This window comes from Myxocyprinus asiaticus, chromosome 25 (genome assembly GCF_019703515.2).
Source record: "Myxocyprinus asiaticus isolate MX2 ecotype Aquarium Trade chromosome 25, UBuf_Myxa_2, whole genome shotgun sequence".
In the NCBI taxonomy this organism is placed as follows: domain Eukaryota; kingdom Metazoa; phylum Chordata; class Actinopteri; order Cypriniformes; family Catostomidae; genus Myxocyprinus; species Myxocyprinus asiaticus.
In genome coordinates this window covers 10683325-10697798 of record NC_059368.1, presented here as the reverse complement: position 1 = coordinate 10697798, position 14474 = coordinate 10683325, and the positions used below count along the sequence as shown (strand labels likewise).

General features: G+C 37.4%; 1 protein-coding gene across 1 annotated transcript in view; it reads left to right on the top strand.

The window, feature by feature from the left end:
- Positions 1–14474, top strand: part of LOC127416233 (atypical kinase COQ8A, mitochondrial) — a 43058-nt gene that overhangs the window by 18937 nt on the left and 9647 nt on the right. Inside the window, exons 6-8 of the mRNA XM_051655468.1 lie at positions 9660–9785; positions 13208–13293; positions 14069–14209. Coding sequence (XP_051511428.1) covers positions 9660–9785; positions 13208–13293; positions 14069–14209 — 353 coding nt within the window. The remainder of the gene's footprint in view (positions 1–9659; positions 9786–13207; positions 13294–14068; positions 14210–14474) is intronic.

The window sequence follows — 14474 nt, the reverse complement described above, 5'->3', positions numbered from 1 at the left end:
TCGGTCCCTTTATCCAGGTTCTATTTGTCAGGAACTCCTTAACATGCAGTCCACGAGAGGCATAATCTGCTGGGTTCACCTTGCCAGAAATGTGCTTCCACTGTGAGACTTCAGATGTGCCCCTGATGATGTTGACACGGTTTGCAACAAAGGTGTGGAACCATCTGCATTCATTTCTTATGTACTTCAGAACAGTTGTACTGTCTGTCCAAAATACAGACTGTTCCAATTGCATCTGCAATTCAGTGGACAGCATCCGGGCAACATGAACTGCCAAAACTGCAGCAGTTAGCTCAAGACATGGGATAGTCATCAACTTTAATGGTGCCACTCTAGATTTCCCCATAACAAAGGCCACATGTATTTCGTCACGTGCATCTTAAATAGGTCACTGCACCATATCCAGATTCACTTGCATCGCAGAAGTGATGCAGCTGTGCGTATTTGACCTTTCCAAAGTTTCTTGGCTTGAAGCAGCGAGTGATCTTGAAGTCTGTAAGACTCTGAAGTCCATGCAGCCACTGGTTCCATACTCGAGTATAGATGTTTGGCCAAGGTTAAGCCTACATAATTCCTGCATGATATGCTTTGCTGTAAAGGATAATGGTTCAAGAAATCCCAGAGGGTCATATACAGAACTGACCATGGACAGAATTCCTCGACTAGTGCATGGTTGTTCTTTGAGGGACACGTAGAACTTAAGGACATCCTCTTCAGCTCACCATTGCATACCAAGAGCTCACTCCATAGGTAGGTCTTCAATGTCCAGGTCAAGGTCCTTCACCTCCTTTGCCCTTTCAGCCTCAGGAATGGAAGCTAGAACTACTCGGCTGTTACTGGTCCACATTGTCAAATTAAAACCTCCAATTGCGCAGTGCCTTCAATTCCTGGTAAAGATGAATGGCATGGGCATCTGTGTCCACTGACTTCAATAGGTCATAAAAAGTTGTTCAAGACTGAACTGGTTGCCTCAACTGAGAAACTTCCTTTGTTGTCTTCGGCTATTCTTCTCATGGCATAGCTGGCACAACTAGATGATGATTTTGCACCAAACAATTGAACAATCATTCTGTGTTCCATAAGAGGTTGAGCGACGTCCCCATCCTTCCACCACAGGAAACAAAGGAAATCTACATGATTTGGTGGAATCCTGACTTGATGAAACATTTTCTCCACATCAGCCATGATAACCATGTTCTCATGGCAAAACCGTACCAAGACTCCAGTCAAAGAATTTGTAAGGTTTGGACCTTGGATAAGTTCACTGTTGAGAGATGTTCCTTGATATGATTCAGAACAATCAAACACCACCTGCAAATTTCCTTTCTTGGGATGATAGACCCTGTGGTGAGGTATGTACCACCCCTTTCCATTCTTCAATTTCAGTTGTTCTTCAGGTACAAGCTCAGCATACCCACACTTCAAAATGCTGTCCATGAATTGCCTGTATTCCTCTTGGAAAGTCTTGTTTTTGCTAAACTTTCTTTTCAGTGACATTGCTCTTTGCTCAGCCATCTGACGATTGTTTGGCATCTGAGGATCATTCCTCCTAAATGGCAATGGCAGCTGGTAATGCCCATCCTTCATCTCTGCAGAGCTGTCCATTACCTGCATGAATCAAAAATCTTCCTGGGACATCTCAGTCTTAACATAGGTGCTCTCAGGGAAATCATGATTGAATTGCCAAACCAGAAGCTCATTTATATTTTCAATAGAAATCCGGTGTGCATAAACATATGGCTTACCTTGCTTATTGAGACAAGTGTGCTCACCATGGAGGAGACCATTCACTACCCATCCAAGCAGTGTCCTTATAGCAAAAGGTCCATTGCCTTCACTATTTATTATCCTCCAAGGTTCCATCAGCTTTGGCATATTTATTTCAATTAGCAGATCAATATCAGCATCATTGCTTGGTAAGCATATGTCTTTCATATATGGCCACTTCTCCACATCCCTTTGTTTTGGGATATGATCTTTGCTAACTTCTTTCTGAGTGTAAACATCTGGCAGCCCAAAAAACTCTTTCCATCCAGACCGCTTACATCCAAATCTCTTACATCCAGGCTGTTGATGGGTTTTTCTTGGCCCATAGTGCGCAGAATAATCTTATGATGTCTCCCTTTTGCATTCAACTGCCTTCTGAGCAGTTCAGTGCAAAATGTGGTGGAACTACCTGGGTCAAGGAATGCATAAGTTTGGACAGTATAATTTGAGTTACTTAACTTCACTTGCACCGGTACGATTGCCAGTGTACAATGATCATCACTGGATCTGAGGTCTTTATTTTCCAGTGATACAAGTCCATTGCTCACAGCCCTTTCATACCCATTTCCACTCTGTTCCTTCTTCTGAAGTTCACAGTTAGTCTTCTGAATGTGCAGAATGCTTGGGTGACTTTTTGAACACACTGAACATGTATGGCACCTTTTACAATCTTTACTCATATGCCCTTTAACCAAGCATCCAAAGCAAATGCCCTTCATCCTCAGTAATTCCACATGCTCATTATGAGACTTGGATAGTAACTCTTCACAAGAATCTATGACATGTGCACCATTGCAAATGGGACAGAATTTGGAAACAGTCGGCTTGTCATCCAGGACTATCTTTAAGTGCTCCATTTCAGAAAGCTGAACAGGTCTATCAGGTGCAGCCGCCACTGTGGTGGCAAAGCTACTGCCCTTGCTCTTCGACTTGAATGCAGGCCTGTCTGACATGGACTTGGTCTGTGTCACCCTCTTACTGGAGAATTGTTGATGTATTTCATCAAAGAGGGGATCTTGCATAATTCTAGCCTGCCTCTCCATGAAGTTAACAAGATCACAGAAGGTACCCTTTGTTTTCCTTTGCTCCAGGATGTCAAATGCTGCAGACCTCCACCTCTCTCATAACTTGTGAGGGAGCTTTGAAGCAATAAGCTTTAGGTTAGAAGGTAGATTGAGCTCTTCCATGTATTGCAGGTTCTGTGACAGACTGCAGCATCCTCGAAGAAAGAGTGCATAACTGGACAATGCCTTTCCATCTTCAGCTTTAATGTCACTCCAGTTTAAGGCCTTCTCCATATAGGCACTAGTGAGCTTTATTTCATCGCCAAAATTATACTCCAACAGCCTTTTTGCCTCAATACATCCCTTATGTGCCTCCATGTGTAGACAACTCCTGACCAGTTCCTTTGATTGGCCAGAAGTGTATTGCTCCAAGTAATACAACCGGTCCTGGCTATTACTAGTCTAGCTTTCAATCCCATCTGCAAATGCCTGCATGAAAGTTCTAAAGTTCAGAGGATCCCCATCAAAAATAGGGATTTCCCTGTTGGGAAGTAGAGACAGTTTTTGCCGTTGAACAATGTCACTCAAGTTGTTAGTTGTTTTTGTGAAATTTGGTTGTGTCATTGGTGTAGAAGTAGCTGCAGCTTGGTGAGATTTTTGCCATGTTACTGATGTTTGGATGGGGCGCGGCTGTTGGCTTTGGACCGTAACCATTTGAAGTGGAGTTTTTGGAATGACATGTATATTTGCGTATTCCACTGATGGTTCTGGATCCAATAGTAATTTCCTTTTGTTCTTTACCTTCTGTTTCATGGTAAGTATTCATACCGTCTTCAGGTGGTTTTGAGTGAGACACTGATGTGGTTTGAGAGCTTGCAAGTTGTTTCTCATAATTCTCAAGGACCTGAACCTTGGCATTTGCTGCAGCCATGCCAGTTTCCAGCTTACTTTGTTCTATTGCGTTTTGCAGCTCCATTCTCTGAAATTCCAAAGCCTGCTTCTTTCTCAGCCCAGCAGCACGCTCCAAAAGAGCTGCTTTCTCAGCTTCGGCTTTTATGCGTACTGATGACACAGAAGATGCACCAGATTTAGAAGAACCCTTTGATTTATTTTATTTCCTAGATACATTTGAAACACTGTCAAAGGGTGCAATCACTTCTTGTGGATCAGGTTGATTGAATTTCCATGTTTCCACTTCCTTAAGAAATGATAAATAAGTATTCCTTTTTGGCACATACCAGTTAAAATGATCATGTTCTCTTTCATCATCACTTAACATTTGTTGCACAGATACATTAGTTTCATCAAATTCATTCATTGCACAAATTAAAGTTTTAACACCTTTTTTCACATCAACAGCATTACCTTTGTCCATTAGTTCCTTTTAACTCATTTAATCTTCATGTGCAAACACTCAGTTTCCCTCTGTGTGTTGAAATGACTTGACTTAATTTCTCCTCCAACATGGCAGTAGCCCCAGTGGGAGAATCAGCACTTTCCATTGTTTGAAATATTTGTCACGAGTTTACTTTAAAACCAGTGCAGGCAAACCACACCAACACAGTACAATACACTCCAATAGTGACTTAAAAATAAGTGGCTGTCCAAAGGCCAATAAATCCAATCCAAACACCTCCATGATGGCACCAGCAGGGGGATTGAATATCGACTGCACTCCCTTTTGAAGGAGACTGCCTTTTATTTGTTCCACGTTCTGAGACATTATAGCTTCCATAAGAGTCCCACAGAAAAAAAAAAAATCTTTTGACCACTACAATTTATGTGAACCAGTTCATTAACGTGAACTGTCTGAATGAACCGACTCAATAAATATAAATGAATTGTTTATTGTATCTGGTTAATTTAAACGAACTATCATAAATAACCGATTGATTTAAATTATTTGGATTTCCCAGCAGTACATATGAGCGAGAGAGATTTTTTTTTTTTTTTTAGTGAGTGCATTTAATTACTTTCGCTGCTTTATTGATATGTTCACAATATAATGTAACAAATGTAGCATTTTGTGACGCTATGCCGATACTTATTGAAAAATATAGCTGGTAGCTGGAAAAGTGACGGCTAAGCTACTGTCACACTAAATGTAAATGTAAAGTTAGTAGCCTTGCTACTTTTCGTTAGTTACTCCCTTACACTGGATAAACAATTTTGGTTTTGTGTTCTGTCCAATGCAAAATCTGGGTCCTTGAAACAAAACCAGTGCTTCATCGATACAATTTGTATCAAAACCATGTATTGCTAATTATTTGTCATGTAGTTGATGTTCTTACCCAAGATAGTCAGACAGGGGAGTATTTGGAAAAACCTGTTTGAAAAATAATCATTGTATGTGTAGTTCTCTTTGGTGACACACTTTACCTTTTAACTTCTAGGCTGCACCAACCGCTTTTGCTACTATTGCTCGGTGTGCGTCATTTGTAGCTATGATAGGACTCTCTGGCCAAAGCTGTTTTAAATGTCTCAGTAAATCCAATACAGCTGGTGATATTCACTCAGAGACAGGTGAGCAGAATTGCTTTCGTGACCGTCTGTGTTTGACTTGAAGCTGCTGGAGAATAATTGGACCAAAACATTTATAGTGTTGACCGTTACAAAGTGCTCCCAAATTAGGCTGCTGCCAAGGCTGAGAGGCAGTTTTAAAGCAGAGAGAAGCCATTTTTTGCTGCACAAACTGAAAATATTTATATGTCTGTGTAATTTGTGTGACAAATGCCAATACAGTATTAAAATGTGTATTCTTGAAAGTTTGTGCCTCACTTGAAATGTTTAACCTTGTTCACTACTTGTGCATGTAAATATGTGCACGCCTCCCATCATCTGGGATCTGTTAGCTCAACTTTAAGTCTTCTTATGCCACAGAGAGCGCTTCAGTCTGACCTGGCATATTCAGAGACAATGCATTCGCAGTGCATTTAACTTTGTTAATATGACAATGCAGAAAAATAATGTAGGGCAGGACATGATTTAACCCTTGTGCTGTGTTCCTTATTAAAATGACCGACCCATTAAATTGTTTATAAATCTCTATTATTGCATATATTATCACAAGATATTGCAATAGATCTTTTTATCAACTTCTTTTTTAGTAATTATGACAGGTTTTGTACTCCTTTTTTAAACACGTTTAAAAAAATATGTATTTTTATTGATAGAATGATTAATTGAACTGAGCTTAAACCGGGCCAGTGGGGGCACTCCATGTGGATTTTATACAAATTATAATTACGTAATTAATAACCACTTGCTTGATCTGAACAAAATAGGTGTCGTTTAAAGCCTAGAATCTGGACTTTACAATGCATATAGCTGATTCTATCAATTCTTAAATAATTATTTTTAATTTGCTGACAAATTAGAGTAGTTTCATTCTCATCATTTGAAAATTTGTTATCACAACAATTATTTTGAGAGTTGGTAAAACCATAAAAAAGATGAGATAGCCATGTGTTCTATATCGTCAGAAAGGACTTAGTTAGTAGAATGCAACGAGTGAATTTGTTTCACTGAGAGGCCAAACTGCAGTGAGTATTAGTGTATGAAATTCCCACAGACACGCACAAATATAATAAACAGAAGTGTCTTTATCACGTTTTTCCTTATTACTACCTGAAACATACATATAACATAGACAATGACATATCGTAACTTACAGCAGACTATCCTGATTCAAACGAGCCCAAATGCAACATAAAATTACAAGTAGATCTTGAAATATTCCTCAGAGTGTACATGGAAAGAGGATGACTTGCTGCACAAGAGAGTGCTCAACACTGTGCGTGCATGCGTGCGTGCACATGTCCAAGGATAGAAAACAATTTTTCTTTAGAAAAATGTGCATTCATGAATCGTGCACAATAACACCAGGGACATTTATTTATAAAATAAATCCACTTTGATTTCATGTTGTCTTTAAATGCAGTACTTTTCTCATGTCCCAAGCCCCTGCTGAACAACTTCTTTTTTTTTTTTAATTTTTTTTTTTTATGGCTTTGTGGTTATGATGTTGCAATGTTTTTTTTTGTTTTGTTTTTTTTTTCTCATCTTTACTTGGTTATATAGTTTGGTGTTTTGGGTCTACATACTCCTCTTTTGACCGTAATAACACTGCCTAACAAAAGCAAAACACAGTAACTACAGCATCACTAAAACTGGAAAAAATTGGGATTTAGTAGTTACTGCAATTTTCTCTGAATCTGAGCATAGTTGAACTAAACCCATCTCTTGCAGGATATATCATAGTCTAAGAGACTTGATTTGGGTCATAAATCAATTTTGATAAAATGTGTAGTTGCTGTGTTTCACCTTTTGTTGGGCAGAACAACTCAAAGTGTTGTTGAAAAATGCTAAACAATCTTGCGACTGTTTTGAGACTTTGTCAGAGCAGTGAATAGTACATTCCTGTTACACTGGATATTTGGAGAGATATTTCTTTGTTTGGCTGTCTTGTGTGGCTAATACAATAGTGAGTTTCTGTGTTGAGTTATGTCAACCTGGCTGTACATGGGAACTGACAGTAAAAACTTTGTTCTGAGGACAACAGTCTGAAACAAGAGCTCATCTATTTAGACACCAGATGTTCTAGATAATGATTACCTTTGACCTCGTCAACACGTCCAGAAATAGCCCAAACACACTCAGTTAATGCAGATCTGTTGATCCTGATCCAACAGTTTGTGGAATTTTGTTTACATGGAAGTGATTTAGTACAATTTACCTTTTTTGTTGTAAGTGCTGTATGCAGTACAGTGGGGTACAAAAGACTGAGTCCATTAGTAAAAATGCTTCGATCGTGCGAATTTTCTTTATACAAATTATCTTATCTTATGAAAATTGTAATACATTTCAGACTTTCTTAGTATTTAGTATGTCCCCCTTTTGTTTTAATATTAACATGCTCTCAAGCTGGCAAAACATTTATTCGACTTGTCCCTAGGTTACAGTGACATAACAAAATTAAATAACAAAGTTTCAAAAGTATATCCACAAGACGAAAACAATATGCATTTTAACATGATATTAGTGTCATAAAATCGATTATTAACCTTTTTTGTGTAAACTTGTTTCAAATTTTACAACTTAATTGTCATGACGACGTAACACGTACACCCTAAAACCCTGAAACAACCGTAAAACGATGATTTAAACAACTTTACATCTCAAATAATACATGAGTTTTAACAGAAGAATGAATGTAAGTGCTTTTACAAAATTATAATCTTCACATTTCTGCTTTTTTTAAACCTTCCAAAATTTGGACCCTGGCACTTCCATTGCTAATGCCTCACTGTAACCAAGGTTTGCTTTTTTAACCCTTGTGTTGTGTTTGTTTTGTGCTAACACATTTTGTTTTCCTGGTCAAAAATGACCGCCCCTCTAAGATTGTTTATAAATGTCTTATATTGCGTATATTATCAAAAGATATTGCATTAGATTTTTTGTCATTATGACAGGTTTTGTACTCCTTTTTTGAACACATTTAAAAAAAGGTTTATTTTTATTGATTAGAATGACTCCTTGAACTGAGCTTAAACCAGTTTCCCTGTGGAAAACAAAAATTAATAATTATGTATCTGTAATATGAAAAAAATAGGTGTCGTTTTAAAGTTAGAATCTGGACTTTGCAATGCACATAGTTGATTCTGCCAATTCTTTAATGCTTTTTTAGTTTGCTGAAAAATCAGAACTATTTCGTTCTCATCATTTTGCAAATTTGTTATCACAACAATTATATTCAGAGTTGGTAAAACCATAAAAAAAGATGAGATAGCCATGAGTTATATATAATTTGAAAGGTGACAGTTAGTAGAAAGCAATGAGCAAATTTGTTTCACTCAGAGGCCAAACTGCAGTGAGTATTAGTGTATGAAATTCCCACAGACACACATAAATATAATAAACAGAAGTGTCTTTTTGTCAAATTTGACCTTAATTACTTCCCCTAACATACATATAACATTGACAATGACGTATCGAAACTTACAGCAGATTATCCCGATTCAAACAAGCCCAAATGCGACATAAAATGATCAGTAGATCTTGTAATATCCCTCAAAGAGTGTAAATGAAAGACAATGCACAAGACGGCACTCAACACACAATGTGCGTGTGTTTGTATGTGGGTGTGTATGTGTGGGCATGTGTGCACATGTCTGAGGACTTTGTGTGTACAAAACTGCAAACACTAAAGGATTAGGATGCTCCTTAAAACTTAATATTTCTGTATTTTGTAGACTAATACATTCATTTCCAGTGGCTGGTCATTTTTGACCGGGAACACAAGTGTAAAGTAAAATAAAGCCAATAAAATGTAAAGAAAATGGTTAAAAAATGTTGTGTGTTTTCAGATACCATATGTGAACAAAGTTAAGGAATTTTATTCCAGTTTGATTAAGTAAAAAAAAAAAAAAAAAACATTGAAATATGTATGGGTCAAAATGACCGGAACACAACATAAGGGTTAAAGAAGTCAGAATATTATTTGTGGTAATCAACATAATGCCACAAATGCTGTCAATGAGCTTAACTTGTATAGAACCTGGAATATTCCTTTAACATGGTTAATGCCACAAATTTGCTTCTTTGATTAGCAACCTAGAAATAGTGCAGAAGAGTTTAGAAACTCTTAGTTATTTTACGTCATAATGTTTCTTTGTTGTAAAATTTTCAGGATCCTAAAGCTTTGTTTTTTTCCAGGTTTAAATTACACTTTGAATCCTAGATTTTCAATGTTGTCTTAGGCTTTTGGACCCCACTGTATAAAAATGTGCCCATTTGTCCCATTAGGCCTGACTATTCTGAACTTTCTTGTCTTGTCTAAATTATATTTTCAGTAAAAATAGTTGACAGTTGTTCAACTATTTCACACAGGTGATAAAAAGGCAGTTCTTGACAACAGCCCCTTCCTGTCAGAGGCCAATGCAGAGCGTATCGTCAGGACGCTGTGTAAAGTGCGCGGGGCGGCCCTCAAACTCGGTCAGATGCTCAGTATCCAGGGTAAGAGAATGCATTCTTCATCTCTGTGCCTTCTGTTTATGCTTAACAATCACCACACTCAACCAAGTCACTCCTCAAATTACTGTCAAGGCCGCTGTGACGTCCTCCATGACTTACAGGGTTCATAACCCATAGCTGCTTGCCATTTCGAAGTGGTTGTAAGTCATGGTCAAGCTCAAGTTTGGCTGGAACTGGAGAGAGGTCTGTTTCGGTTTTAGTAGCTGATGATACAAGTGACACAGCTTGCAGAAAGGTGCAGGGTAATTGGAGATGAGGTTTATTTCCTATGAGATGTGCAAACTTCTAAAGATAAAATAACCTCTTGTGTCCTTACTGTGTTGTTTTCCACACATCAGTGCACACCACTGTATATGGGTACTAAACTTTTCTCTTTGCTGACAGTTCAGACAGGTTGGACAGATCTGTCACAATTTGTTTCTCATGATCTTAAAAACCCATGGCTACATTCATTTTCTGGCATATCTACATTGGTTTCTATAGCAATGACTCTGCACCAGTATGCAAAAATCAATATGGAGGGAATGGAATAGAGATTTTATCTTATAACAATATGTTGCTACGGCATTGGACTACGCCTTATGAGGCAGCGGCAGAGACGGAGGAAGCTGGCATGTGTCATTTTATTTCGTGCTGCCATCTCCGCCTGTATCATAGTTCAAAGCAGTTTGTGGTCCAGACAGACTAGCAGTAACTGATGCACTTTTGTGGTAGCCACCTTTGATGAAACGATGTGACTTAAGAATGCGCTAGTGAAGATTAAATTAATAATATTCTCAGCTAGACCTACACTCCGCCACCACACAGCTTATTTCCGCCACCACTGCCAACATGTTTCCTGCAACAATGCTTGATGTGTACCGTGTCTTTACATAGCATGAAAAAGTGACATGTGGCAAAAAGCCACTTGGGATCTGATCAGAGCGGTCAGACTGAAACGGATTTCCAGAAATTTGATTTTGAATAGGATTTCAAACCACATATGAATGTAGCTTGATTTTTTTATTTTTTGGCATTCAGACTTTCTAAATGATCGGATTCTAATCAGATATGCACAAAAATCAGATTTGGACTGACAACCTGAACATACTTCAGTCCTAGATAATGCGATTGTAGCTTGGCTTTGTCCAGCATGGACTGTATACATGTTAAATTGATCACAATTAGCCTCTTTGTTTTGAGTGTGCTCCGAAAGACATAGATGACGTGTGACATGTATGACTGTCACTTCCTCAGCTGACGTCCTTCCTTCAAATACTCGATTATTCTTGGACAGACAGAGGAAGACAGTAGCTTGACTACACGAAAACCCGCTGTAGCTCGATTCAGTGGTCAAAAGGTATTGGAACCCTGTTTATGAATTTCTTTTCAAAATCTAAATTTAATTATAATTATTACATTATTATTATTATTATTATTATTATTTTTATTTAATTTTTTTAAATTAGTTGAGAGAATACCCAGAGTGTGCACAGCTGTAATATAGGCAAATGTTGACCACATTTTTATAAAAACATTTATTTAATAATCTTATATTTTAGATTCTTCATTGTAAACAGTTTTGGTCAATGCTTCAAGGCCAAAACATACTCTTTGCAAGTACGAGAATGGAGGCGCTTCTAGTTCGATTTTTGTGCTTTGTTGCGTTCCAAGATGTGTCTGAACGCAATTCGTAACATAAAGCAAGTGTGCGTATCAGTTTTTACTGTTTCCACAAGGGGCGCTCTAGCTTAAATGATTGTTCGCTTCTACGCTGGGTTTTCTCTTTCATACCAACCACTGTTTTGGCAGAGCAACAGTTTGAAGAGAATATTGCTGTGCAAGTAAGTTAAAGACAATATATAGCAATTTCTCTGAATAATAACACATCCAATAAAAATGGCAAAGACTTTTGAAGATAACTCTTATCGCCCCCTTGAGTACTGAGGTTTGTAAATGCCACAGTAATGCAAGAACGCACGTTAAGCATGTTCAACCGGACCGCGCTTTGGAAGTGTGTGGGCCAAGCACTCATATTTGCATACGTGCACTCTCATAAAGTAGCCTATGTTTCTAGTCCAGTTACCATATTTCCTGTTATATTATAGTTTTGATGACTTTTCTATTATTCTCAAATTTGGAAAATAGTTATAATAAAGAATAAGTAGATGTCTCCCAACTTTTGACTAGTAGTGCATGAAATAAAGACCATTCCTGGAACCTCAAGACCTTGCCTGAACTTTCTAGTTCATAACTCTTGAGAGCTGCCTGTCATGGCCTCACGCCCTTTGTATCCACTTCTGACTGCACTGTCCAGCAACTCAAACATTGTCTAAAATCATCTGTGTCATTTCTGGCTGTTAACACGAATATGCAAGTTATTTCTAATAGGCATGTGTGTGTGTCCTCCTCTGCTCTGTATGCTTTAGTGTATGTAGGAAGGAGCAAACAGAAGCATGTAGCCGTCCACTCCTCCCCCAAATTAAGAATGTAGTGCATAGATTTAAGCATGATATCTCTGCATGATATTTCCAAACCTCTGCTGCTCATGCTCTGGACTCATGCACATTCTAATTCATTCCATAGAGACTGTCAGTATTGTGTTGGATGCAGACTGGACAGCATGCTGTGGCAGTAAAGAACGGCGACAGCATTGGCATCGGCAAAGCTCAAAATAAGCCTGCAGCTGTGCCAGACATGTGACCTTTAGGTTACGCTTTAGGAAGGTCTGGAAGGACTGCCTGGCTCACTCTGTCAGTGGTCACTGTACAAAAATATTGGACTGCAGAATGTTGCGATTGACCATTCGGATTCAAGTATTCTAGAGAGCTGATATGAATTACTGAGACTATGTAGTAGCCCACATTTCTCAGGAGTGTATCAAATTAGAAAATGTGAGGTCATTAGATACATGTTGGTCAAACCAGTTTCTCTGTGGCAACGTAAAGATAGGCTTGTCTTTTTTTAAAGTTAGATATCATGTATATTTTGTGAAGCACTTTGTGCTGGATTGCTGAAAGGTGCTTTATACAGTAAATAAAGTTGATATTATTATTATGTATGTCTGTTGTAACCATGGAAAAATTCTAAATCTTCAACCCTCAAAGTCTTTAATGTAAACAAGGTGATTCTGCTCACATTTGGTTTGGAGTAAGCTAGTTGTTGTTTATTCAGGTCTCTCTCACTCTCTCTCTCTTTTTCTCCCTCTAGCTCCTTAAGACTTAAGTCACTGTTCCTTCCAGTGAAACCCTGTTTACATGCACAGATTGACTGTACAGTGCAACTGTGGAAACCTGTAGCATGAAAAAGATTACAGATATAAGCAACATGAAATAAAAGTTTTGGATTGGAAAGTCTTTGCAACTAGATTAGATTTTCATTAAGTGCTTAATTTTAATTTGTTGTGCATCTTATTAATGTTTCAGATGATGCATTCATCAACCCACAACTGGCCAAGATCTTTGAGCGTGTCCGACAGAGTGCAGACTTCATGCCAATCAAACAGATGATGGTAAAAAAAAAAAAAAAAAAAAATATATATATATATATATATATATATATATATAATTTTAATTAATATTTTTATCGACTTTATCTACTTTTATCTGTTTTATATTTTGTCAAGAATGATCTTCACTGACACTTTTGTCTACTTGGTTTACAAGTACACATTATACACTTAAAAAAATATATTAGAGGCAAAATTGTGGTGGAAATGACTGTAGACGGTCTCAAATAATTTTTGAAAAATTGGTAGAAATCATTTTCACAAACATAAATATTAAAATGGTTTATGTATGTCACTCTTTGTTTAGATTATTATAGTTTAAACATGTAATTGTATTTGTATAATTATTTTTTTTATAGTTTAATATTGAAAGTCTGGGTCTGGGATGAGGCTAAAACATTCAAATGTACAGACAAAAGACATTTGAAAGAATAAGAAATAAATGGAGAAACTGGTAAAAGTTTTTTTTTTTTTTTTTTAATATAGCATATATGTAGCTTCTTATAGCCAAAAGGAAAAAAATGGAAACCCTGGGATGAGAAAGTGCCTGAAGTTAAAGAAACACCCAGATGTTTATGTATGGAATATGTAGATATGTTTTAAAAAAAAAAAAAAAATGCAAAATTTGTTTCATATGTTTTTGTGTATTTATATAGTGCATCACATTCTTTAGTGTCTTTGAAGGGTATAGTAATATTTTTACATTAATTTTATTTTTTTACTTTTGTATATTTGTATTTATTACATTTGCATGCCTTTTGTGGTTTGTTCTGTGCAGAAAGCTCTGAGCAATGACCTGGGCCCCAACTGGAGAGATAAACTTGAGATGTTTGAGGAAAGACCCTTTGCTGCTGCCTCCATTGGACAGGTCCATCTGGCCAGGATGAAAGACGGTCGAGAAGTCGCCATGAAAATCCAGGTTGGTTGCAGGCTGTAAACAGCAGGAATAGTCACTTCCAGTACAATTATAAACTTCCTTCCTTATCAAATTTGAACACTTTAGAAGTGTCATTTTAAACGGTGCAATCAAATGCCCTTAATAGGTTAATTTGGAACATCAACAGCCTGAAGTCCAAAGAGCAATTTTTGCTAACTGCTTGTGCAAATGATAGCGATCTCAATGTTTATGATTAGATAACCTAAACCTGTATGGACTTCTCAACTTTTTTTTTTTTTTTTTTTTT